This window comes from Maniola jurtina, chromosome 3, assembly GCF_905333055.1.
Source record: "Maniola jurtina chromosome 3, ilManJurt1.1, whole genome shotgun sequence".
NCBI lineage: Eukaryota > Metazoa > Arthropoda > Insecta > Lepidoptera > Nymphalidae > Maniola > Maniola jurtina.
Window position 1 is genome coordinate 658,557 of NC_060031.1, and position 23,464 is coordinate 682,020.

Sequence of the window (23,464 nt, forward strand, 5' to 3'; positions counted from 1 at the left end):
AATTACATAATTCGTTTCAAATTCATGTCAAATTTAAAAGGTTCCAGAAAGTTACGTATTTTATACAATCACAACCTCAAACCTTGCATTTGTGCTAATAGAAAAGCTTATAGGTAATACAAATTAAAAAACTATAATAGCCTACTTCCAAAATATTGTCGAGGAGTTCTACGGCGCAAATATTCGCATATTCTGCACTCATTCGTATTCGATTCATATTCGTTTTCGTAATTCGTATTTTTACAAAAACGAATCGAATACAGATGAATGCACAAATGTCCTAAAGCTCGCTCTTCACTTTACAGAGACTGCCAGAAATATTAGCACAGTATAAAGAGAGACAGTAGTCCGGCACCTTTGATCTCGAGTTAAATGACGATTCTTCAACATAGGACCCTACGGCCCTACGTAGGCGGCAATCTTCTGCTTCTTAAGACTTCTGTACTGATTTTGATTTCTGTGGTTTCAACACCATAACTGTAATATTGTCTGGATTTGAAGCTTGTAATCTTTGTTACTGCGATCATACTCGATACAGCGCCATCTAGTTTGAAGCGTACGGTAGAAATCAGACAGCAACTCTTAAAACCAAGCAATAAAAATACGTCTAATGCGTTCAAATTCTTGAGGACTATACCAAAAATAATAAAGTTGTCTATATTCATAGCACAAAAAATAGTCAATTTCTCGTCATAGAAAGTCATGATATAATATTTTAAGTCATTTTATACAGATTTTTTAGGTTTCTTACACCTACTAACATAAACCTTGTTGCATGAATTGTTTTTCATAATTTACCTTAAGCACATATTTATGGCAAAACCATCTTTCATCAACATAATATAGAATATGTATTTAAACATAATATGACTATGAGCAAAAAATACTTCTCATAATTTTTTTGAGTCTATGCCGTGAGCATATGCGCAATAATTTCACATCAATAACACTTTGAAAAGTCCATTTACCTGACTAAAATTTTTATATATATTATGTATTTAATTTCAAAGAAAAATAAGAGAAAATTAATCTACAATAGACTTCAGCTAAATACTGACAATGGTATATAATAATTATATACAGGGTCATGAAAGTTGTATATACAAATAGCATCATGTATGTTGTATAAAGAACCCCAAAAAACACACCTACAATACGTTCACTATAACTTGACGCTTAACTTTATGTTGGCACCATTGCAAATCACACAATAATAAACCCTAAGTTCTTGGGAATAAAGCAAACAAAGCGATGGTGCCAAGATAATATAAAGATAGGCGCCAATTATAGTGAACGAACAACATGGGTGAAAGCGATGTACATCCTCCTTGAAAGTCTCACAGATTTCATAGGTAAATATAAAGATGGAATAAATCATCAAGTACATAAATAATGCATCTAAGATAGGTTGAGAGCTCAGAATGAAATCTGATCACCCCAACTCCACACAGTACAGTCGTACAGTACAACCACTTTTATATGTTACACCGGTGCGCTGCGCAAATATCGTATTCTTGAACAGCGCGAGAATATACCACTTAACAATAACGGGCGTCCGTCCGCTATTGCCTGCGCGGTATGTTTTGTAGGTGCGAATTATGAGCGGGATAGCAGAAGTCTGTTGTTATTGTGTTTAAAATCTTAATGTCAAGCAATAAGGTCTGTATTTTATAGTTTTGGTTCGGTTTTAGTCGGCGTTAGATTGCGCTTATCTGCACAAACAAGTTTCGGCGATGTGACTTATAAAAGTGGTTGTACAACACTAGGAGTAGGCACCCCCTAGTGATTTTGTTTCGCTTGAAGACAGGTCGCGAAGGTACTGAGAAGCGAGCCTACGAAGCCGAGTGGGGTGAGGCAGGGAGGAGGCGAGCTAACGAGCCGGCGACATCCTCATCGAAACCAAGATCAAACCAGTGAAGCTGGATGAAGGAGGCAACGGAGCGAGTCTCCTGTATGTTGGTAGTCACAGTTCACACTAGTATGTGGAGGGCGAGGCTAAGATGGCGCACGGCCACATACATTTTGACGACGATAAACACTGTAGGGTGGTATTAAGAAGCATAGCCGACGATCACACTAACATGTGGACGCCCGCACGTATTCACTTCGTGCGCAAGGTGAGGGCGAGCGAGAGGAGTTTTACGACACTGCATGTTGACAGTCACAGTTCACACTAGCACGTGGAGCGCGTGCTGCAGAGCCCTGGATCACGACAGCGAGTCCCGCAGCTGACGCACGGCCGCGTACACTTTGACGGCGGGCCCGAGCCGCAGCCGCAGGCAGTGCACGAGCTCCTCGCACGACGCCATGAGCAGCTCCGCGCCGGACACGCGCGCGGCGGCCGCTGCGGCGCCCGCGGCCGCTCCCGCGATGCGCGATAGTAGGGCTGCCACATCCTTCTGTAATCAGGAAAAAAGTATTGTTTCATGCGTTTGGTTGACGTGCCTTACAGGCATATTATGATGAAGTCATCGACAGCGACTCGTCGTCTGATTTATAGTAGAAACAGACCTGTGTCCAGGAGTCGGGATCCGGCGGCAGCGCGAGGTCGGCGACGTGCCTCGCGATTAACGCGCGCGGCATAGCGGGCACTGGCGCGGGCGAGTGCGCAGCGGAGCGGAGCGGCGCGGAGGGCGGCGGCGCGGAGTGGCGCGAGGTCGGCGCGGGCGAGTCGCGGCGCGAGCTGGCGCGCAACCGCTCGTCGCTGCCGCGCCAACGCTTGCCGCCGCTGCTCGAGAGCGACTCGTCGTCTGATACCTATAAAAGATTTAATATAGTGATTTACACAAAAAATGTTTGCCAAAACATCGGAATAGCGCAGTCCAGCAAATCGAGCACAAAGTGACGAACAACGTTTACATATAACGATAAATATTAAGAAAATATGGGAATTCTTGCTTACCGGATCGTTCTTGGAAACTTCTTCAACTCTTTTGTGTTTGGGCGGCCGTCCTCTCGGAAGCCTAAAAGTTAAATGAATATAATATTATTTTGAGCTTAAAAATTCAAGTCTGAATTACTTGTCAATGAATATTTAAGTTTATAGGACTCACTTTTCTTTGGGAGCATCACTGTTTGGAGTACTAGTTGAAATTGATTTAGGTTTACTTTGTGCCCTGAAACCAAAAGAACAACACTTTATTTTGTACTAGCTGATGCCCGCAGCATCGCCCGCGTGGATTGGTCAGATCCCCTGCAGCATCAGGATTGAGGAGTTGGACTCCAAATTTTTTATGAAACAATGTCGCAAAGTTCCTCTATCGATTAAAAAAGAAATGACGCAAATCGGTTCAGAAATCTCGGAGATTTCGGTGTACATAGGTAGAAAAACACAACTCCCTTTTTGAAAGTCGGTTAAAAAAGTAGCCTATTTTACGCCCTGGTCAATCCTCTACTTGCCTGTGAAAGTCCCGTCAAAATCGGTTCAGCCGTTCCAAAGATTAGCCTTTTCAAACAGACAGACAGACAGACAGACAGACAGACAGACACGACAGACAGACAGACAGACAGACAGACAGACAAAAATTTTAAAAACGTGTGATTCAGTTATGGTATCGTTCAAATAACCATATGAGCTTAATATGAGGTAGTTATTTCGAAATTACAGACAGACACTCCAATTTTATTTATTAGTATAGATAGTATAGATATCTATTCATACTAATAGAATGCGAAAGGGTGTCTGTCTGTATGTCTGTTTTCACGACCCATCCATTAAACAGATTTCGACGAAAGGTACAGAGCTAGCTTGCATCCCAGGGAAGGATATGGATTATTTTTTATCCCAGAAAATAAAAGTTTTTACGAGGAATATTTCCCTCCGAGCGGGTATCATCACAGTTTTACGATATAAACTAATACTAATAGTATATATGATAGTAAAACTGTGGGTATCATGCTATCATGATAGGGTGCAACTAGTCTGGCTGATTTATCTTGGAACTTGTATATACATAGGCTTCTGAAGATAACACTGTTAGCGTGATTCAGGATTCATTTTCATTTCAGATTGAAGATAGCTGTGGTGCCATCTAGTGAGAGCACTGTGATTTGCTTTCAGACTTAGATCCGTTTCACGTTCTTCCCCGCGCCACACCCGGGCAAGGAGGCCAGTCCGTAAACCTGTCTTGACCTAGGTCAAACGGAGAAGACACCGCTGCTCCGTTTCGCTTGATTGCCATATATGATCCTTTTTGTATAAGTTTGTGAAGTCTGAATAACGCCACACTGCTAGACGAGCTACTGACGCTGGTCTCGGCATACCTCTGCAATCGGTCAGGCGGCGACGGCGGTCTCTGCGCGCGGTACGGGCAGGCGGAGGCAGCGCCGTGCTGCTTGTGTGAGCCGCCGCGCACCGAGCCTAGTCCTCTACACCCGCCCACTCCGCACGGACCGCTTATTCGAAGCTCCTCGGCAGCTGCATACAATAACAACATGTAATGAGCTTTTAATTTAAGAAAAAAAAAATTATGCCATTAACTACTTGGTTTTTTTTTTCTGATACAAGTTAACCCTTGAGTGCAATCTCAACTGGTGGTAAGTGATGATGCAGTCTAAGATGGAAGCGGGCTAACCTGGAAGGGGTATGGCAGTTTTCATTAAATCTATTCCCCTTTGGTTTCTACACGGCATCGTACCGGAACGCTGAAACGCTTGGCAGCACGGCTTTGCCAGTAGGGTAATAACTAGCCACGGCCGAAGCTTCCCACCAGAGCAGACCAGTGTGAAATTATAAAATTCCAAACCCCTGCCGGGAATCGAACCCGGGACCTACCACTAATAAGACCACAACGATTACCACTGCGCCAGGGAAGCCGTTAACAGATGGATGGTATGTTAAAAGATCCCGTTAAAAGATGGCGTTCACAAGACGGCTATTCTGTACTCACTCAGTGGGGGCTCCAAGGGATGTCCGGTCTTCAGGCACCACCCCACGGGGTGTATGTCCGGCGAGTCGTCGTCCAGCCAGCACGACAGCTCCTCGGGCCAGCCGTCGAACGACACGCGCACCTGGTGGCCCTTCACCGCGCTTATGGTGGCCACTCGGATGAGGAAGGGCACCCTGCGGTCGACCACCTCAAGCTTCATCCCCGGCTTGAAGCCGAGCGGCGGGCGCGTCTTGAAGGCGCGGGGCGGCGCCGCGCTCGCCATGCTCTCCGACAGGTAGTTCTCCCATGAGAACGACGATGAGTCCTTGTAGTCTGTGGACAATCAGCTTTACGTCAAACTCAACTAACTCTAAGGCTAAGATCTAAAGAGTGCACTTTGACATTGCTCAGACTTATGGCACTGTTAAAACGAGACAGCGTTATACCGCTGGCATAAATCTATCTCGTTTTAACTGAAACTTAAGTCAAAGCATCAAAGTGCGCTCTATAGATTTCAACCTTAGATCACATGCGGGATGCATGTGATCTAAGGTTGAAATGAATGAAGCCGAGTGGAGAAACGTCTCTTTCGTTGTATATTTACAAATTAACGACTTTAACCATTTCTTCCTTTAGTAAACTTGTGCTAGACCATGTTTATTGCATATCATGATTTTAGGTCAACGGGAAGTACCCCAGTTGTAAATAAATATTAAATAAATAGATACATATAAATAATTTCAACTGGTAACCTCCACGCGTTCCTGAGATTTTAAAATGTGTTTTAAACATGTTTGTTTAAAAAAAAAACAGTTTGAATCATATTTTGATCCTGTTTTAAACAAAAAAAATTTAAACTGTTTTTTCAATCCTGTATTGAGGCACGAAACCATAAAACTCCAGGTAAACATTACGACATTCTCTCTATAAGATAAGCAGATTCGTTTTTTATCACAATCCATCCATTGCAACTGATAACGACTGCATCTGATAATAAGTGAGGGTTTAGTCGATTTAAACAAACATAACATTTTTTTGTGAATTCCATCTGAATACTAGATCATGCCCGTAATTTCATAGTATCCGTGAATTATTCAAACTCGCGTGAGTTTCCATGTGATTTTCAGGAATAAATATTAGCTATGTCAATCTCTGTGAATGGCGTTATTTCTGCACCAAATTTTATAAACAAGTGTAAATCAAAAATTTATAACACCCCCGACAAGTAAAGGTTAGAAAAGAGCTGATAACTATCAAACGGCTGAACCGATTTTCTTGGATTATAGCTAAGAACACTCTCGATTAAGCCACCTTTCAAACAAAAAAAAAAAAACCAAAAGTAAAAAGTAGAATGACAGATACACACGTCAAACTTATAACACCCCTCTTTTTGGGTCGGGGGTTAATAATCTGTTAAACGGATGATCCTTTAGGCCTCCTACGCACTGGCGACCATGGTCGCCGCGACCTGGCCGCGGCGGCCAGTGAATTCTGGACTTTATATGGCAATCGCTATAGCCCCTACGCACTTAGCGGCCAGCGACCAGCGGCCACCGTTGGCCGCGGCGTCCAATTTGATGCCACGCGACCAGCGACCAATCGTGGCCGTCGAGAACATCACTTCTGTATTAAAATTCATCAGTGCTACCGCATCGGCCGCGGCGACCAGACGTGTAGCTAGCTACAGAGTGATTATTTTACAATGGCCAATTTCGACACGGAAAGGTTCATAATTGAAGTTGAAAATAGAAGAGGTTTATGGGATTTAGCATCAAATGATTACTCCAATAAAGATGTTAAGCGGCAGTTGTGGCTTGAAGTGGTCGATATATTTGGCGGTGAATCCATGGAAGATAAAGAAAAGGCAGAACTTGGTTAGTATTTTATTTTATTATGCCTAAGTAAATTAATAATGCGATGAACTACAATAAACGCAGCAGGTGCTGTAGTAGCATTCGACACGTATATGTGACATGAGTGATTTTTTTTTAAAGTTGTTCCGTTCATTCAAAATCTAAGAAATTTTAGCAAATAGGTAATTGTCAAAAGTATAACTATTTTATTTCTACTATTTTTCGCTTTGCACATGAGTTTTGACAATTATTTGCTAAAATTTCCCAGGTTTTCGTAATGATTGGAATAACTTTTTAAAAAGATTACTCATACCGCATGTGCGTTCGACGCCATTTTGTTTACGGCGCGCAATGGCGGCTCGCGGCGAGCACCCATATATTTACAAATTGTGCCAGGGCAAGCGACCATCGGTACTGAAGTAGTTTGCGAATATATCTCGATATTCGGTTGATGTTCTATTTGCTCTATTAGGTAAACATGCAGGTATTTCTAATAAAGCCTCTGGTACAGTTAACGTGTCCTTGAAATCATATCCGTCTCTTTCTCGCACAAAATTATGAAGCACACATAGAGCTTTTATAATCACAACTGCAAATTCTTTCTTGACGTTTAGGGGTCGGTGAAGAATCTGCCATTTATTGGCTAATATTCCAAATGTACATTCAATATAGCGGCGGGCACGGGATAGTCGATAATTAAAATTAGTCTTTACATTATTCAAGTTTCTCCCAGCATACGGTCGCATCATATGTTCCGATAGTGAAAACGCCTCATCACCCACTAAAACGAACGGCATTGATTGGCCATTTTCTTTGATGGGGTTATTGCTCGGAATATCGAGATCATTATTTAAGAGCCTATGATAAAATACAGAGTCTTTGTAAATTGACGAATCACTGCATTTGCCGTATGCTCCAATATCTACGTAAAGAAATTTATAATTTACATCACATATTGCAAGTAACACGATTGAAAAATAATTCTTGTAATTGTAATAAAGAGATCCCGAATGTTGTGGTTTGATAACTCTAATGTGCTTGCCGTCGATGGCTCCGATGCAATTAGGAAATTGGGCGTATTTTTGAAAACCTTCAGCCGTTTGAATCCACTTATCTCTGGTCAATTGTGGCATCACAATTGGTTTTAATATCTCCCATATTGCTTCACAAACATCAAATACTATTTCCGATACTGTAGGAAGCCCTATACGGTATTCATGACTTATATGAGATAAAGAACACCCAGTAGCCAAATACCTGAAAATAAAATTCACATTAATAAACATAATATTAGTTTTGTAATATGTACTACATTTATTTATTGATTTACAGGCATTACTCTCCAAAAAAGATGGAAAAACCTTAGAGACTGTTTCACAAGAGAGCTGCGCCGTCTTAAAGATGTCAAAAGTGGTTCTGCTGCAAAACGTAAATCACAATACACCTATTTCAACCAATTACTGTTTTTGAAATCAGTGCTGGACACAAACGCAACAGAAAATAGTCTCGAAGAGGCAAGTCAAGAAAATGAAAGTGCAAGATCTTCTGATCTTGAGACTCAACAGTCTGCATCAAAGTCGCTTAGAACAAAAAGGAAGAAAAAAATACCAAACGAAGAATCCGATACAGACCCTCTAATTTCAGTTCTGCATAAGACCATAGCGACTACACAGAATGATTCAAATTGTGACAGATTGTTTCTTTTATCCCTCCTCGAAAGATTTCAAACAATCCCTGCTGCAATGAAGACCAAAGCGAAAATGGAAATCATGGAAATTATAGAAAAATACCAACCGAACTGTACACCTACAACAGCGCGCATAAACTATTCAAGTAATTTCAATACTCTTAACGACCAAGAATATGACCCGCATCGACCGAGTTATTCAGGTTATTCTACTACCAACAGGATATCAGATGATTCAAATTACAGCGATACTCATACTCATTATTCTGATATTTCTCAAAATTCAGAAATGATAGACCTATTTCCCAATTTGAATGATTAATTGTTCACAATTGCCATTTTTTAAGTTATGAAAATACAAATAATTTGATTATCTACTTCAGTTTTTTAATATTTAAAAACATGTTATAAGCAAGCCCTTTTCCTCTCCTTTTCAAAGTCGTAAAGTAGAATACTACTGAACAATAGTTCATAAATTTTTTAAAGTGGCAAAACCTTGGTCAATGAATTATACAGGTTGTTGTGAAAAACGCAACAGTGGTGGTTTAGGGTGATTCAGAATCAAGTCTTGTATAATTCAAATTTACAAAAAATCCGTTTAGCAGTTTAAGTAAAAAAAAAGGCCCTATCACATTATTTTTATTTTTCCTGTACACAATACTCCATTCCGAAACATCCTTTAAAATATATCACGTATTTTTTAAACATTCTGTATTTAAAAAAGAAAAAGCTTACCTTATTGTTATTACTAATTTTTCTTCTGCTGGAATGCATTTCCGATAGTTGTTACCAGTTCCAGTAATTTTTGGTTTTATTGTATCCAGTAACAGGTTAAAAGTATTCGTTGACATTCTCATGTAATTAAAGAATCTCTTCTCATACATTTTTAAATCCAAAAAATAAGTATAATATAATCCTTTAGTCTTTCTCTCGCAAAGTAATGGATGCACCCAAAACTGTCTTTTACGTGAAATCTTCCGTTTTCGTTTTCGTAGTAAATACACAAGCACAGTTAGCGTGATTATCTTCTGCACGTCCATCTTGACACATCCTTGGAAGTCGACTGCAAATTTTTCGGCCGTCCACATGTCGCGCTTGCCTACGCACCGGCGACCATAGCCGCGGCGGCCTGGCCGCGTCTATGGTCGCCAGTGCGTAGGAGGCCTTAAGAATCCCGTGGGTCTTTAAGAATTTTACGGGATAAAAAGTAGCCTATATCCGTCCCCGGGATATAACAAGTTTTATCAAAATCGGTGAAATGGATGGGGCGTAAAAGGCTAGCGTAAGGACAGAAAAGCGTAAGCGCATTAGCCTACGTGTATGCCCGTCCCCGGGATGTAAGCTAACTCTATACCTACCTTTCATCAAAATCGGTAAAACGGATGGGACGCAACGGAAAAAATCAAATAGACAGACACACTTTCACATTTATAATATTACTTAGAATGGATACGAGTTTTTGAACGATAGGTAGATATAAGAATGAAGCCGCGAAGCTATATAGGCTCGTTTCAAACTTACATTATACATAACAAGATATATAACATAACAACATAACCAAAGCAATTCATTACGATAATAATAATAAATTGACTCACGTGAAATCATCCAAACAATAACTTATATCCCACTTAACTTCAATCCATCAATACCATGACAAATGATCGGTAAATTGGCTTCTATTTGTCTAGAAGTAACTTGAATTATCTAGTAGGAATTCGCGATGTAAGTATATTAAATGTATATTGACATAGGTCTGGCTTGGTCGAGTGTTGGTGGGTGACTGATAGTGTTTTGAAGCGACTATGTATTGCCGACTCCGCAACGTCGCTACCATAATGTAAACAGCCAAACGATTAAATTGTAGATACTTAATTATCCTCGTTAGGTAACTAATGGAGAAATCGAGTGTTATTTTACCAATTTTGGAACTGTTTTGTATTAGGTTACGGTTCAACGTGATTTTCCTTGGACTTGACCTGTATTAGGTCCTATACATAGCTTTAGAGGTTTAACATATTTATAAATATGTATCGAAATATACAATTTTCATTAAAAAAAATAAGTTTGTGACCATTATTTAAATAGAGCTAAAAATTAACCAGTTACAATTATTTTTTCGGTATATATGAATAAATAAATCTAAACATATGAAAGGAAAAGCCGACTGACTGACTAGCTGACTGACCTATCAATGCACAGCTCAAACAAGAGGACGGATCGGGCCGAAATTTATGACGTACGGATCCGTTAAGAAATGATTTTTGAAAATTCGACCCCTAAAAGGGTGGGAGAGGTGTTTGAAAGTGTAGTCCACGCGGACCAGCAAAGTCCATAAAGCTGAGTTTGTTATCAAAAAGCCTCGATTCGAATCTGCTCCGTCTGTATGCGTCAGCCCTAAGTGTACAGTTGACAAATATGGTCACTTAAATACATATTACATATTATACTTCTCATTTAGGTAATGCCTACGAGTACCTACATAGGCACATTGAGAGTTGAGACGGCGCGACATTGATAACAAAACGAGTTTGTTTGCGCTCAACAAAATAAATTCTCTTCCGAGCACGTGCTACTTGACCATGTCATTCTTTTACCGAACAATTGTTTCTACATCTGTAAGATATCATGAATAGTTAATTTTACTAGCATATGCCCGCTTCAAATATTAAGGTCTATGGTCCCTTGAAGCTGTAAAAAAATTAAACTTAGTCAATACAATTAAGAAATACCGCCATTTGTGCCGCATATTTTGACATTTGCAAACAAATCAAAACATAAAGGGTACTTTCCCTTTGACCTAGATATATGAAAGGTAAGAAGCAAGGTTACACAGCACAAGTGAAGGAAATAACCTGAAAATCATTATAATTAATGTCTGTCTGTCCACGCTTTTCGCGGCTCATCTCTTTAACCAATTTTGACGAAATTTTGTTCAGACACAGCTTGCATCCCGGGGATCGACATAGGCTACTTATTGTCCCGGAATATCAAAGTTTTCCGAGAATTTTGGAAAGACTAAACCCAAGTAGTCGCGGGCCTCATATAAAAAAATTGAAACTTACATTTGCAGTTGGAGATAAGTTAAGAGGGGTCTCTCCGTCACTCGCTCTATACAAAATTCAAAATATTTTTATTCAGACTTTTACAAACGTAGTTACAGATATTCATGTTTCTAGAATATGTATGCAAAATTTCATGGACTTTGGTTGCTCAATATTCAAATGAAATTGGAACTACGATTGTATGGAGTAAATGACGGAGAGAGACCTGTTAAGCTATACTTAATTAGGTACAGGTACAGGTATTCAAGGCACTAAACTCTCGGTGCACGAGTCACATTTTCAACACTTTTTTAAATTATTTCAAGGCAATTAATAAAAACTGCTGCCACCTTGAAGGCTCAAGACTGCCTTTGGCGGGTTTACCATGCGCACTAGCACCTAAAATGACTAAGTACATTTTCGCAAGATAATATTTATACGTAAAATGATTATGCTAATAAAGTCACTCTGTCTTTCGCTTCACTGCGGATTGCGGCCTTCGCGGACGCAGAGATGCGACTTTTTTTTAATTAACTTTATATTTACGATTTATTTTGAACTAGACAACGCCTGCGACTTCACACGCATAATTCATTGCCGCTATTAGCCGCAGTTGCAATTGTATGTCGGAGTCGGTCTCATACAAATTAACAGGGCTCTCTCCGTCACTTACTCCATACAATCGTAGTTCCAATTTCATTTGAATATTAAGCAACCAAAGTGCATGAAATTTTGCAGACATATTCTAGAAACTAATATCTGTGCCTGTGGTGTTTTAGATTTTTCTAAAAATATGTAGTTTTAAAATCACAGGGGCTCAAAGATTTGTATGTGAATTTTTAAAACCACGTAACTTCGAAACCGAATATTTTAACAGAAATCTGGAAACCACAGGCATAGATATTAGTTTCTAGGATACGTCTGCAAATTTCATGGACTTTGGTTGCTTAATATTCAAATGAAATTGGAACTACGTTTGTATGGAGCGAGCGACGGAGAGACCCCTCTTAATACTGTAAATTACTCCTTAAACTTGCCGTGAAAAACCTTTGTCAAATGTGATCTATAAATTTGCCTTACTATAATTAAATTAGTTAAATCAAATGACAGAAGACAGACAACAAAGTGATACTATAAGGGTTCCGTTTCTCCTTACGAGGTACGGAACCCTAAAAAAGAGTAACTTTATTGATTGACAAGTGAGGAAAAACGCAATTTCAAAAGCCCCTGTATTGATATTCAATGTTCCAAAAAGATGTGCAGTAAATTCTTTGCGAAATTTTAGGGATCTCCTTTTGGATGTACGATCTTGTTCACGAAGAAGTCTGTGTTTATTTTGCATATACAATACATGATTAAAAACGTACACGTATAAAAAGGTACGCTGGCGCCTTGAGTAAATTTATTTCTATAACTTATTCCTGGTGCCAATGACGTGCGGTGAATCCGTAAATTGACAAATATAATATAGTGGCAACCAAGTTCGGCCGTAAGATCAACATGGGCATTTAATGGGTTAAGATAGAAAGCAGAGATATACAAGTCAAATCACTCACAGTTGGGTGGAGTCAAAGCGATGCCGTTCTCCTCCGCCCAGCCCACAGGGTGTATGTAGGGGGAGGATGGGTCCACCCAGCAGTCGTACACCTCGTCCCAGCTGTCGAACGTGACCAGCAGTCGGTTGTCCAGCATATCCCCCACGGTGGCCGGGCAAACCATGTCGTTGTGGCGGTCTTCTGCTTCTAGCTTCATGCCGATACGGAAACCATTGGGTTTTATCATCTACAAGGAGAAGAATCATTGAACACATTTGATAAAAAAAGGAACTGTCTAGACAGCCTCAAGCGGTTGTTCTATAGTAGAAATAATAATCAGCCACAAGTTTTAAGAACTATTTTTAAATTAAACGATCGTTTGTGGCTATCTAGAGTCTAGACTCTTCCAAAAGAAATTCGAGCGGATTGGAATTTTTGGAAGTTGATTAAAAAAGCAATGGCAAAAAAAAAATTGGGCTTAGACTTATCGCGAACAAGGAGTCTGTAAGCGATTCCGTTTCAACTTAGACATAGAAATGTTGAAATTCTCGTTTGGTAAAATTTAGCAACACTATGTTATGCGTTTTGATAGAAACCTACAGGCGTACAAACTCAACGCAAATTCAAAATAGATAGGTCCTATCAGCACTTTTTGTTTGTCAATTATTAATTTTTTTTAAGTTAATGATGTAATGAAGATAATTAATTAGGTACGTAAACAAAACTTAAGCTACGAGGGTTCCAAACACCCCTGATCTGAGAAAAGTTCACAACAAACTCAGAGGGGTGGAGTGAAATATTTAACTCAAAATGCAATATTGAGGCATAATCAAAAATTAAAATTCAATTAAGAAAGCCACTGATACTTACAGCAGAAGTGATATGTGAGAAGAGGTATCTAGGCGCTGTGACAGCACGCATCTGCTTTAGGTACAACGGCCAGGAAAACGTAGCTGAGTCGTATCCTGCAGGCGGCTTCAACGGACGGCTGTTCTTCTCGCACCACCCCGCGGGAAAGATGTCGATCGAATCCGCATTCACCCAGAAATCGTACATATCCGGATACTCGTCGAAATGTAGGCGCATTCTGTAGCCTTGCACTTCAGCAACAGAAACCACGCAAAATAAAGAAGGATGCTGTGGATCGATCGCCTCCATCCGCATGCCCACCTTAAACCCATTCTTATTATAAGGAAAGGGGTCTTTAAACAGTTTCACTGGCGCAGCTTTAGCTTTGCAAACGTCCAAGTAGCGCATCCACGAAAAACCATTCTTTCCGCACATCCACGGATACTTCTCATTCTCCACCAAATCTTCTCCCATTTTCATTATCTCAGACATCTGAGTGTCACTTGTTGCGGAATCGTAGTGCTTTAGTGGAACCTTATCGTCTTTATTTTCAACGATGTCTGAATCGGACAGCTGCTTCCTCATGAGCAATTTCTTCATTTTGTTCCTTTTCTTGGCCAATTCCATCCTTTCTCTGTCTTTCTTCTTCTGCTGTATCTTTTGAACCTCAGTTTGGCAGGTGGAGCTGCAAAAGTTGGGCGTTATAAACTCGGCTGCCATGCCGTGGCACCCGCACCCGTCACACTTGTACAGATCTTCTGGAGAAGTCGGTTTTTTCTCCTTACTCCTTTCTATTCTCTTTTTCAGTGGAGTATGATATTTGGTGATCAGATTACTACAGTCATCTTGCTGCGTTTCCTCAATGACATCGATGAGACCAAATTCATTGGTGCGAAAGTGTAAATTGCTGCCTCGAAGCTGGGCTATCCCGTTTTTCCATACCAAGCCGGGTGGATCTTCTTCTAATGTAGGATCATGTTCTCTAACCTTTATTTCATCTTTGAATTCATACGCATCAATTTTCTGATAGTACACGTCGTTAGGTTTGTCATCAACCTTGTCCTTGTAATCTTCAGGGTCTGAGTCGCCCAGGTTTACTTTGGCTTCCAGATCTTTATCGAGCTTTTCGTCGCAGAACAGAGAGGGGACGCGATGATCGTCGTTAATATCGGCATCTAAATTTTCATCTGATTTCGATTGGTTCACAACTTTCGTCGCTGGTAAAGTCAATTTCACAGTTTTGCTCGACATATTTTCCGTACACAACGATATTCGACGCTTAATATTGTTAGCGGTTGTGGTTTTCCTATCGCTGTTGTCGGAATAGGAACGCCGCAAAATTGCAGGTGCCGCGATCGGTACAGGACCCACATCGTTTCTGTCAAGCAAGTTTCTATTTAGAAGGCTCTTGCCTTTCTCTGGTATGGCCAAGGTAAAGGATTTCTCCCGTGTCATACCACCTTCGTCATCTGCTATGGACACCGTATAAATATCATCATTCATGGAAGCATTCGTCTCCGGTATGGACAATGTGTACTCGCCTTGCTCTCCCGTAGGTTCTGCTCTCGATCCTGGTATTGAAATAGTGAAAGTTTTATCTGTCTTGTTAGGACTCTGGGGCACGCAATTATCTTTCGCATTAACCGTAACTAGTTTCGCTAAAGGCTGCAGTGGTGGCATGTCAGAGGTTTCCACCGAGGTGTCTCTCATGACAGTGATGTTTCCTTGGGGGTCATTCTGTATTTGTCCATTGGCTATTTGAAGGTTTATTATTGGACCCTTGGAAGCCATAGTTGCCGGTAGAGTCACAGGTAGAATAAATTTGGTGTTTGGCATTTTAGGCATGTTCATGGGGGTCAGAAATAGTTTTTGATTGTTGGAGTTAACATTTGTTTGGTTGCTAGAGATGAGAATTGATTGATTCTCTGGCATTACTTTGGTGTTTGGCTTTTTGACAGAGCTCAGGTACGCTATAGCTTGCTTCGCTTGAGTCCCGGGCGCAATGCTAACTGGAACCATCATTTTGTCATTTGTTTTTGGTTTTTGAATCACTATCGGTTGAGCAGCGTTTGCTGGTGCAAGTATAGATGATTTATTTTGTCCGGGCATCTTAGGTGCAATGTTGGGTTTGGTACCAACATTTGATATTAAGTGTATATTTGAACTATTTGTGACCTGAAATACAAAGATGCTATAAGAATATTTTTAGTGTCCTTTTAGTGCATAGTAGGTATGTAGCGAGTATAATAATTATTACAATAGAAGTCAATGGATATTTAGTGATTTTATTTTATCAATAGCAAGCGCCCGCAGCTTTGCTCCTTTTGGAATGTAGGAAAATAAGTTCATATTCTCTGCTTACATTAAAAAGGGAACCTGTGTGCAAAATTACTGCTTTCTAAGTTAGCCCTTGACTGCAATCTCAACTGGTGGTAAGTGATGATGCAGTCTAAGATGGAAGCGGGCTCACCTGGAAGGGGTATGGCAGTTTTCATTAAACCCATATTCCTTTGGTTAGAAACCATCAGCATCATACCGGAACGCTAAATTGCTTAATGGTAAGGTTTTGCCAGTAGGGTGGTAACTAGTCACGGCCGAAGCCTCCCACCCGACAAACAGACAGACAGTTTGAGCTGGGCTTTGATGAGTCAATCAGTGAGTGAGTCAGGACTTTACTTTTTTTCAAAATTAAGATAGAAAATGAAAACTTTAAAAAATTGAAAAAAATATTTGAACAAACAAAAAGGTAAATCATAAAACATGCACTAAAGAAAAAAAAATGTTCTTAGTAGATGTCTAGTTGCATCAATTTAAAAGTTTACATAACATTACTATGATCACATTGCAGATGCAGACATTTTGTACTAATAAATAAAAAAATGAAATAAACCATTTCCAATTGTAATATCCAATTACAATATATACAAATATTAAAAAAAAACCGGCTTAAGTATTAACAAACAAAATCAAGCAAATGGACACTATGTATATCACTATCAGATTAAAGTTGCAATTAATCGCAAGCTGTGAAAAACAACTTTATAACACATCCTTATTTAATATCAAACTATTTTAAACTTAATACTTATTAAATATGAATTATAATATTTTATAATATTTATCATACATTATGGATTGTTATGTAGTAACAAAATTTTACAATAGTTATCATAGTTATACAGAGTTAGAGGCCTTGCAACTTAAGAAAGTATAATTATTATGATAAAATAATTGGGTAAATCTAATCTAAGTATCTATATGTTGCAAAAGTTTAAAAAAATTACTTATAATTAGATATTTTTTTACTTACAATGTACATATTTCTCAGTAACAGTAAATACATTAATTTTTATTACATTAATAAAAGAGAGTTATAAAAAGTAAATTAGCTTTTAAATTATTTTTTATTGTGATAAATGTGAACTATACATATTATATATATGCACTATGCAGTAACACTATTCAGTTATTAAATTATGGTTACCTATTGGCCCTATTGACTGAATAAGTCAACAAAAGAATACTTAAACTGATAAGTTTATATTATTGCAAAAACAAACACAACTTATGAAGTAATATAAAATGATACTTACCGGTCTCCTGACAATAATCTGAGGTGGGTTTCCACTGGTGCTGGCTTGGCTGATCACTTCTGTACTGGTCACAGGTTTCAATCCCGTGGGGGTCTGTATGTACACTACGTGAGGCACTGTGCGGGGAGCACCCCTCAGCTGGACTGCGCCTGCACCCCCAGTGTTAGGCAGTGCCAGTTGAATCGAGTTATTAGATGAGTTAGGAATTTGCATAACAGTCGAGTTGGAACCGACTTGCATCTGTGCCACTGACGTAGGATTGTTCATCTTCACTTGAACCCCAGAGTCTGGGAGCTGAAGCTGTGTGGAAGTGGAGACATTCATGTCTGCGCTACCATCGAAGTTAGTAGATCTATTGGAACCCATGTGGACGTGAATGATAGAGCTGTGGAGAGGCTGAGTGTTTTGCAACAGAGGCATAGAGGGCAGGGTGGGGCCTGTTAGTTGGATATTCTGGCTGTTGGGAATCTGTAGAGGGACGTTGATGGTTTCCCCGGCCGGCATCTGCACGGGGATGTTAGTGGTGGCAGACACTTGCAGGGGCAGACTCACCGGCGCTATCTGCAGCGGCATGCTACTCGTAGCACCGGACAGCTGCACGGGCACATTGATATTGGAGGTAGAGCCCGGGATCTGCACCGGCACGTGCACGGTGGAGAGCTGCAGGGGGTAGGGGGAGTTGCCGATCTTCATGGGAGCGAGGGAGTGGGTCACGAGGTTGTGGGTGAGAGCCATCGAGCTCTGCGGCGCCTGCACCGAGGACACGATCATACTGCTCGAGATTGGCGCCTGAAAAACCGTAAACAAAGTCATTGAGGGCAAATTGTTTTGCGCCTATCGCTAACGAAGAATATCGACACTCACGCGTAACGTGTTCAATAGCACATTATGCTGAGAGGTGCTCTGAGCCAGACTGCCACTCGCGGAAGTGCCAGTCGCCTTTAATAATCTTTTTTTCAAAATTTCCGTTTTCGGATCGTCAAAGTTTTGAAGTGAATTACACTGCTGTCTCTCCATTTCTCGCCCCGAAAAACGTAAGCGACACCATTACCGATGTTTAATTATGCTTTATAACTCATTACTGACGACCTGCAATGCAAGAAAAAATAAAAATTTGTAATGTAAAAATCGTCTCGACGCATTGCTCGCTAATGTTTCATTGACAGTCGTAACTAAAGTTTTCGCACTTAATTATCTCAAAATAATAAAAATTACAAATTTATTCCATGCTTAATTTTATTTAAAGAAAATATTTCAATTTTCTTTCGCGAGTATCGCACATATCAATATTGTGCAGCTACTTTTGTAGATCCACAACCTTTAAAAAGAAAAGTTCATAAAACAGTAAAACATCAATATATTACTTACCTTTTACTATTTTAACATGTACAACGTTTTCACAGGTATTATTCTGAGGAATTAATTAAGATTATCATTTTGAAAACCATTAAAGAAAAATAAAATTCAGTCAGCAAAGCGACGAATTTTACCTGCCTACACAACTGGTAATAAATTCTGACAACATAGCCAAAATTTACAGGCAGCTGTTAATGTTGGTACTTTCGAATATTTTGACCAATCGCTAGCTAGCATTTCTATATCGAAGCTTTCGCGCCCTAGGCGGCCGATTATTCAGCTAAAAAAATTGGCTGATTTATTTTATATATATTATTTTGCCTATTTGTGATAAAAATATTTAATGATCGAAACTTGGATACATTCCACTTATTCATTGATTATAAATAAATAAAAACGTAGCAACAATTACCATTATTTTCTTGTATATTTTAGAGTCTGTTTGTTTTACAAAGTTGAATAAAATAGTATATAAAGTATAATTTGATAGATAGGTATGAAATATTATTACGTAATAAGGTCAATGGAATGGGAATACTAAACTAATTTAAAAGTAAGTGATTTCATGTTTCTAAACAAGACTAAATTTATTTTTCTTTAATTATTAATATATTTTTTTATGATTAAAAGCGTGTCAAAGATTAGGAAATGGTCGGAAGACGGAAATAGAACATATGAACAAGTTTTCAATATCATCTTCCCGCTACGAGTTTCCGTTCCAGACGTTCGGATACATGCACTCATGTCTCATGCACTTATGGTACTTGGCAGACATGAGAAAACATTTACTTCATTATAACTACTATACACAACAACTAAAAAAACGATTATTTAGATTTTTTCATAAATCGTAATCTAATGCATATCTGATGCTGCTTGGAGTGCATTCTAGGGAGACTCGCGAGTCGAGAGATCCTGAGATGAGCTGAATGCCGCAGTCCGCAAGAGTGTAGCATGAGTGTAGAGTGTAGATCTGTGCAACATATTATTATGATCGTCAATCATTTATGTCAAATGTCATTGTCAAAATGTGGTCAAAAGATGTTATTGGTCTGTGGTCAAAAGTCAAAATAAAAGTGCTTTGCAAGTGTTTCGTGTTTCGGAGTTTTGTTATTATTCTCTTCAAAACCGTATTGTTTGATTGTTCAATATTATATGTAAGCGCTTTTTAGAAATAGTTTTGAACCACATTTGAGCGTTGATTCTTAAAATTACAACATTGCAGAAGTCTCAAGTCAGTCCTGTATGTAGGTAAGTTGCTGCAGTGGTATTTTGCAATGCTTGTTCCAAAATCCAATGATTATAATGGCAAAGAACATAAAATAAGTATACTTCAACTTTGTTCAGTGTAGAACTTTGTGTAGAACTTTCTATTACCTGTTCGATGCATTGAGAGGTTGATTTTCCTAAAATAATTACATTTTCCTAAATCAAATGAGGATAGACACTTTTAAGTGTGATACTTATTTGTGTGTCTAAATTGTATGCTTCAGCCATAGACTATTGCCAGTCACTAAGGCAAAATAATTGAAATTGAATTTAGCATTATATAAATTATATTTTTGTACTGCATCATGAGATTATAACTTTTGCATTACAAGTAGGTAGTCATTGCAAAACAGCTTCACTTGTGTGTTATTCAGGTCGAACCGTATCTCTAGTTCTACTCTACCGATTTTGATAAAAGTTGAAGCAGTATGTCTGACTAGCTATTGAACACCTAAGTTTTGTCTCTATCTATCTGACTACAATCTCCCTAATCCAGCACTTCAATAGACCAGCACTTCCAATAATGAAGCACCTAAAAGGACCTACCTAAGGACTACATTTGCACAAAAACAGACCTGAATTGCTCTCTAAAGTTATGTGTGGAATTAATCATACCAAACTTGTGTGGGATTCTGGTATTTCAAGCTCTCAGATTGCAAAGTCAAAGTTAAACAATTTGTTCAAAATAGGTGCACATTGTATTCTTTTTGATAGTCAGTTGTTGGATTTGTAAGATAATAATGTAGTGGTGATAATTATAACGTAAAATTAAAACTGATGCTACGAGCCTTGCACTAGTTGCCTATTTGCAACCCAATAATATTACAATTATTTGGTTATCAGGTAAACAGACTGGGTCTGATGTAGATGAGCAACATGAGTAGTCAGCACCAGTACATGTCGGTGAACAACCCCTCCAGCTCAAGAGTGGGGGATATTGAACACATTAGTGAGTAACATAACCAGATCCTGAACTCCTATACATATAATTTTAAATGTACCTGAAATACTTATGATTTATTGATATACATACATATACATGATATATATACATTATCAGGATCAGGAATAAAAATACATTGCTCGAGTGGGTACTTTGAACACACATATTTCTGTATGTCTTACACCTATTGGTGGCCATACTAGTTAGCTTCAACTTTTTTAGGGTTCAGTACCTCAAAAGAAAAAACGGAATCCTTATAGGTTCACTTTGTTGTCTGTTTGTATGCATGTCTGTCAGTCTGTCCATCTGTTCATCCGTCTGTCCGTCCGTCTGACGAATAAAGTGAGTTCAGCTGTCAGATATTTATATTGGATATCACATGATCTTTTAAACGGATATCAATAACATATTTTTATATAAATGACATATTTTATATTAAATATTATGTATTGGTTGGTAAATAAGAGAGCAATTCCCCAGGCCACTTGTCAGAACACATTGGGTCTCTGTGCCTGTCGTCAGAGTACTCAGATGTGACCCTGATCGTGGAGGGGCAGCGCATCCCTGCACACAAGGTCATCCTCGCCGCCAGCAGCGACTACTTCCGCGCTCTGCTCTATGGCGGCATGAGGGAGGCCAACCAGGTAAGTGGAGCCCCTGTGATTCTAACATAACTTCAGGTGTAAGAGTGCGCTTAGATTTTCATTATCTCACTCAATTTTAGGGTTTGGTCATAAAACTACTGAGCTTCTCGTCAGCCCTTCTCAGTACACTTTGCTTACTGCTCGTATTTGTATTCACTATTCAGTCTGTGTGTATTCACTATTTTATTCAGTATACCAAAGCTGTAAAGTTAAAATTTGGCACAGTTTTATGAACTTGTTACCACTACATTGATGTATTATATTCAAATTTTGAAAAAAAAAATTCTTTTTAAAACATGCAAGTGAAAGTCAATAATTTTATGTCACACATCTTCATGTTCCCTCTAAACATGTATTTTCATTCATTATGCATTTTGCTTTACCATTCAGGCAGAAGTGGAGTTGCAGGCACCTCTACAGGCTTTTAAAGCCTTACTGCGCTATGTTTACTCTGGTAAGTTTAAAAACATATTTCCTAGGCTGTCTGCAATCAGTCATTGGTATTGGTATGGGCTAAAATCAGATTTTTATGAGTGTGTCAAGAGTTTGGAGGTCACTCCATCGAGAAACTCTTCTTTGCATTGCATTTGCTGGCCTTAGTGTCCACATGACAGTTTTTTTACTGTGGATCTTTTTAACCTGATGACTCTGCTGCATGTGGTAACGCTAGCCATACACAATCTAGTTCGTCAACTTTGCATGACACCTCTTTCTGCTCATGTGAACTTAATGGTGTATGGCTTCAAGTACACATGATGAACCATTAACTTAATAAATACACAACACAAAAAAATCAAGTAAATACTTACTAACTTTATAGAGTGTGTACGGTCAGCCTCAGAATTCGAGTAGCAATTCCACGAAACTATTGCATCCCGCTAATGACCTTTTTCTATAAACATGCCACACACACCTAACGCATGTGCATGACCGTGCCACGCGAATATGTTCATTAAGGTGCTAAACGACTTAAAGCCTTTGACTGTACAGTAATAAATTATTATGTTCAGGCCATATGGGCCTGTCGTTGCTGCGGGAGGACACAGTGCTGGATATGTTGGGGCTGGCGCATCAGTTCAACTTCCAGGAGCTGGAGGCAGCCATATCTGACTACCTGCGTCAGGTGCTCGCCTTGAGGAACGTGTGCGCCGTCCTCGACGCTGCTAGGTAGAGCTTTTTTTTAAAAAAATTTGTATTTTGTTTTTTGTATTCGTAACAAAATTGTTCTTAATTACATAATTCTATAAATATCGTGTTCACAATGGCAAGCGAAACGAATTTGTATTGCCAAACTTTTATGAAATAATAATTTTAAATTTAAATAAAATATCATTGATACATGGACTTTAATATGACAAAATTTGGAAACTAAAGGGTTAGGTACTTCTTTTATGATAAAGCTCTAATAAAAATAAGATTTCAATAGGCATCTTATAAAAAAGTACGCTTAACACTAGGCTGCATCCACCAATATGAATTCTATATCAGTGGCTGCATAGTTACCAAGTATGATTTCAGTCAAGATTACATACTAGTAAAAAAATTGTGGACACTTTAGATTCCTCTCTATAAGTCTTGTTTGTAACTTTTGTATCGCTTGTAGGCTGTATGGCTTAGACGCTCTGATGGACTATTGCTACAAGTTCCTGGACCGAAACGCTGCAGAAGTGCTGCAGCACGACACTTTCCTGCAGCTTTCTGTTGTAAGTATATTAAAAAAAAAATCTACCCTATAGGAGTTTGACTTGTAAAACATTAGAACATAATGGACCTGTCATTTGTGTTTTGTGGTGCAATAAAGTATAGTACATGTTGAACGTATG

The 23,464-nt window shown here is 39.0% G+C and overlaps 4 protein-coding genes across 8 annotated transcripts in view; 2 read left to right on the plus strand and 2 right to left on the minus strand.

The window, feature by feature from the left end:
* LOC123881042 lies at positions 1 to 18,446 on the minus strand. Its single transcript, XM_045929572.1, has 10 exons — positions 18,294 to 18,446; positions 17,430 to 18,218; positions 13,858 to 16,011; positions 13,009 to 13,234; positions 4,890 to 5,201; positions 4,264 to 4,417; positions 3,054 to 3,116; positions 2,903 to 2,963; positions 2,512 to 2,757; positions 1 to 2,399 (listed from the first exon to the last, which is right to left on the minus strand). The coding sequence occupies exons 1-10, from the start codon at positions 18,444 to 18,446 to the stop codon at positions 2,208 to 2,210; spliced, it is 4,350 nt and encodes a 1,449-aa protein (XP_045785528.1). The 3' UTR covers positions 1 to 2,207.
* Positions 6,301 to 8,785, plus strand: LOC123881070. The gene is made up of 2 exons (XM_045929635.1): positions 6,301 to 6,742; positions 8,054 to 8,785. The coding sequence occupies exons 1-2, from the start codon at positions 6,571 to 6,573 to the stop codon at positions 8,728 to 8,730; spliced, it is 849 nt and encodes a 282-aa protein (XP_045785591.1). The 5' UTR covers positions 6,301 to 6,570; the 3' UTR covers positions 8,731 to 8,785.
* On the minus strand, positions 6,740 to 9,574 carry LOC123881060 (protein ALP1-like). The gene is made up of 2 exons (XM_045929618.1): positions 9,144 to 9,574; positions 6,740 to 7,978 (listed from the first exon to the last, which is right to left on the minus strand). The coding sequence occupies exons 1-2, from the start codon at positions 9,494 to 9,496 to the stop codon at positions 7,102 to 7,104; spliced, it is 1,230 nt and encodes a 409-aa protein (XP_045785574.1). The 5' UTR covers positions 9,497 to 9,574; the 3' UTR covers positions 6,740 to 7,101.
* The window catches only part of LOC123881053 (BTB/POZ domain-containing protein 9), a 12,862-nt gene continuing 7,751 nt past the window's right edge, over positions 18,354 to 23,464 (plus strand). For 3 of the 5 annotated variants that reach the window (XR_006799400.1, XM_045929601.1, XM_045929606.1), the window contains exons 1-6: positions 19,835 to 20,036; positions 20,898 to 21,003; positions 21,478 to 21,641; positions 22,032 to 22,095; positions 22,652 to 22,808; positions 23,245 to 23,344. Coding sequence is in view for 4 of the 5 variants with exons in the window: in XM_045929601.1 (XP_045785557.1) it covers positions 20,922 to 21,003; positions 21,478 to 21,641; positions 22,032 to 22,095; positions 22,652 to 22,808; positions 23,245 to 23,344 (567 nt within the window). In the remaining variant the exon portion in view is untranslated. Of the gene's footprint in view, positions 18,464 to 19,233; positions 19,339 to 19,834; positions 20,037 to 20,897; positions 21,004 to 21,477; positions 21,642 to 22,031; positions 22,096 to 22,651; positions 22,809 to 23,244; positions 23,345 to 23,464 lie in introns of those variants that run through there. The other 2 variants (XM_045929605.1, XM_045929604.1) reach the window with 2 other exon arrangements.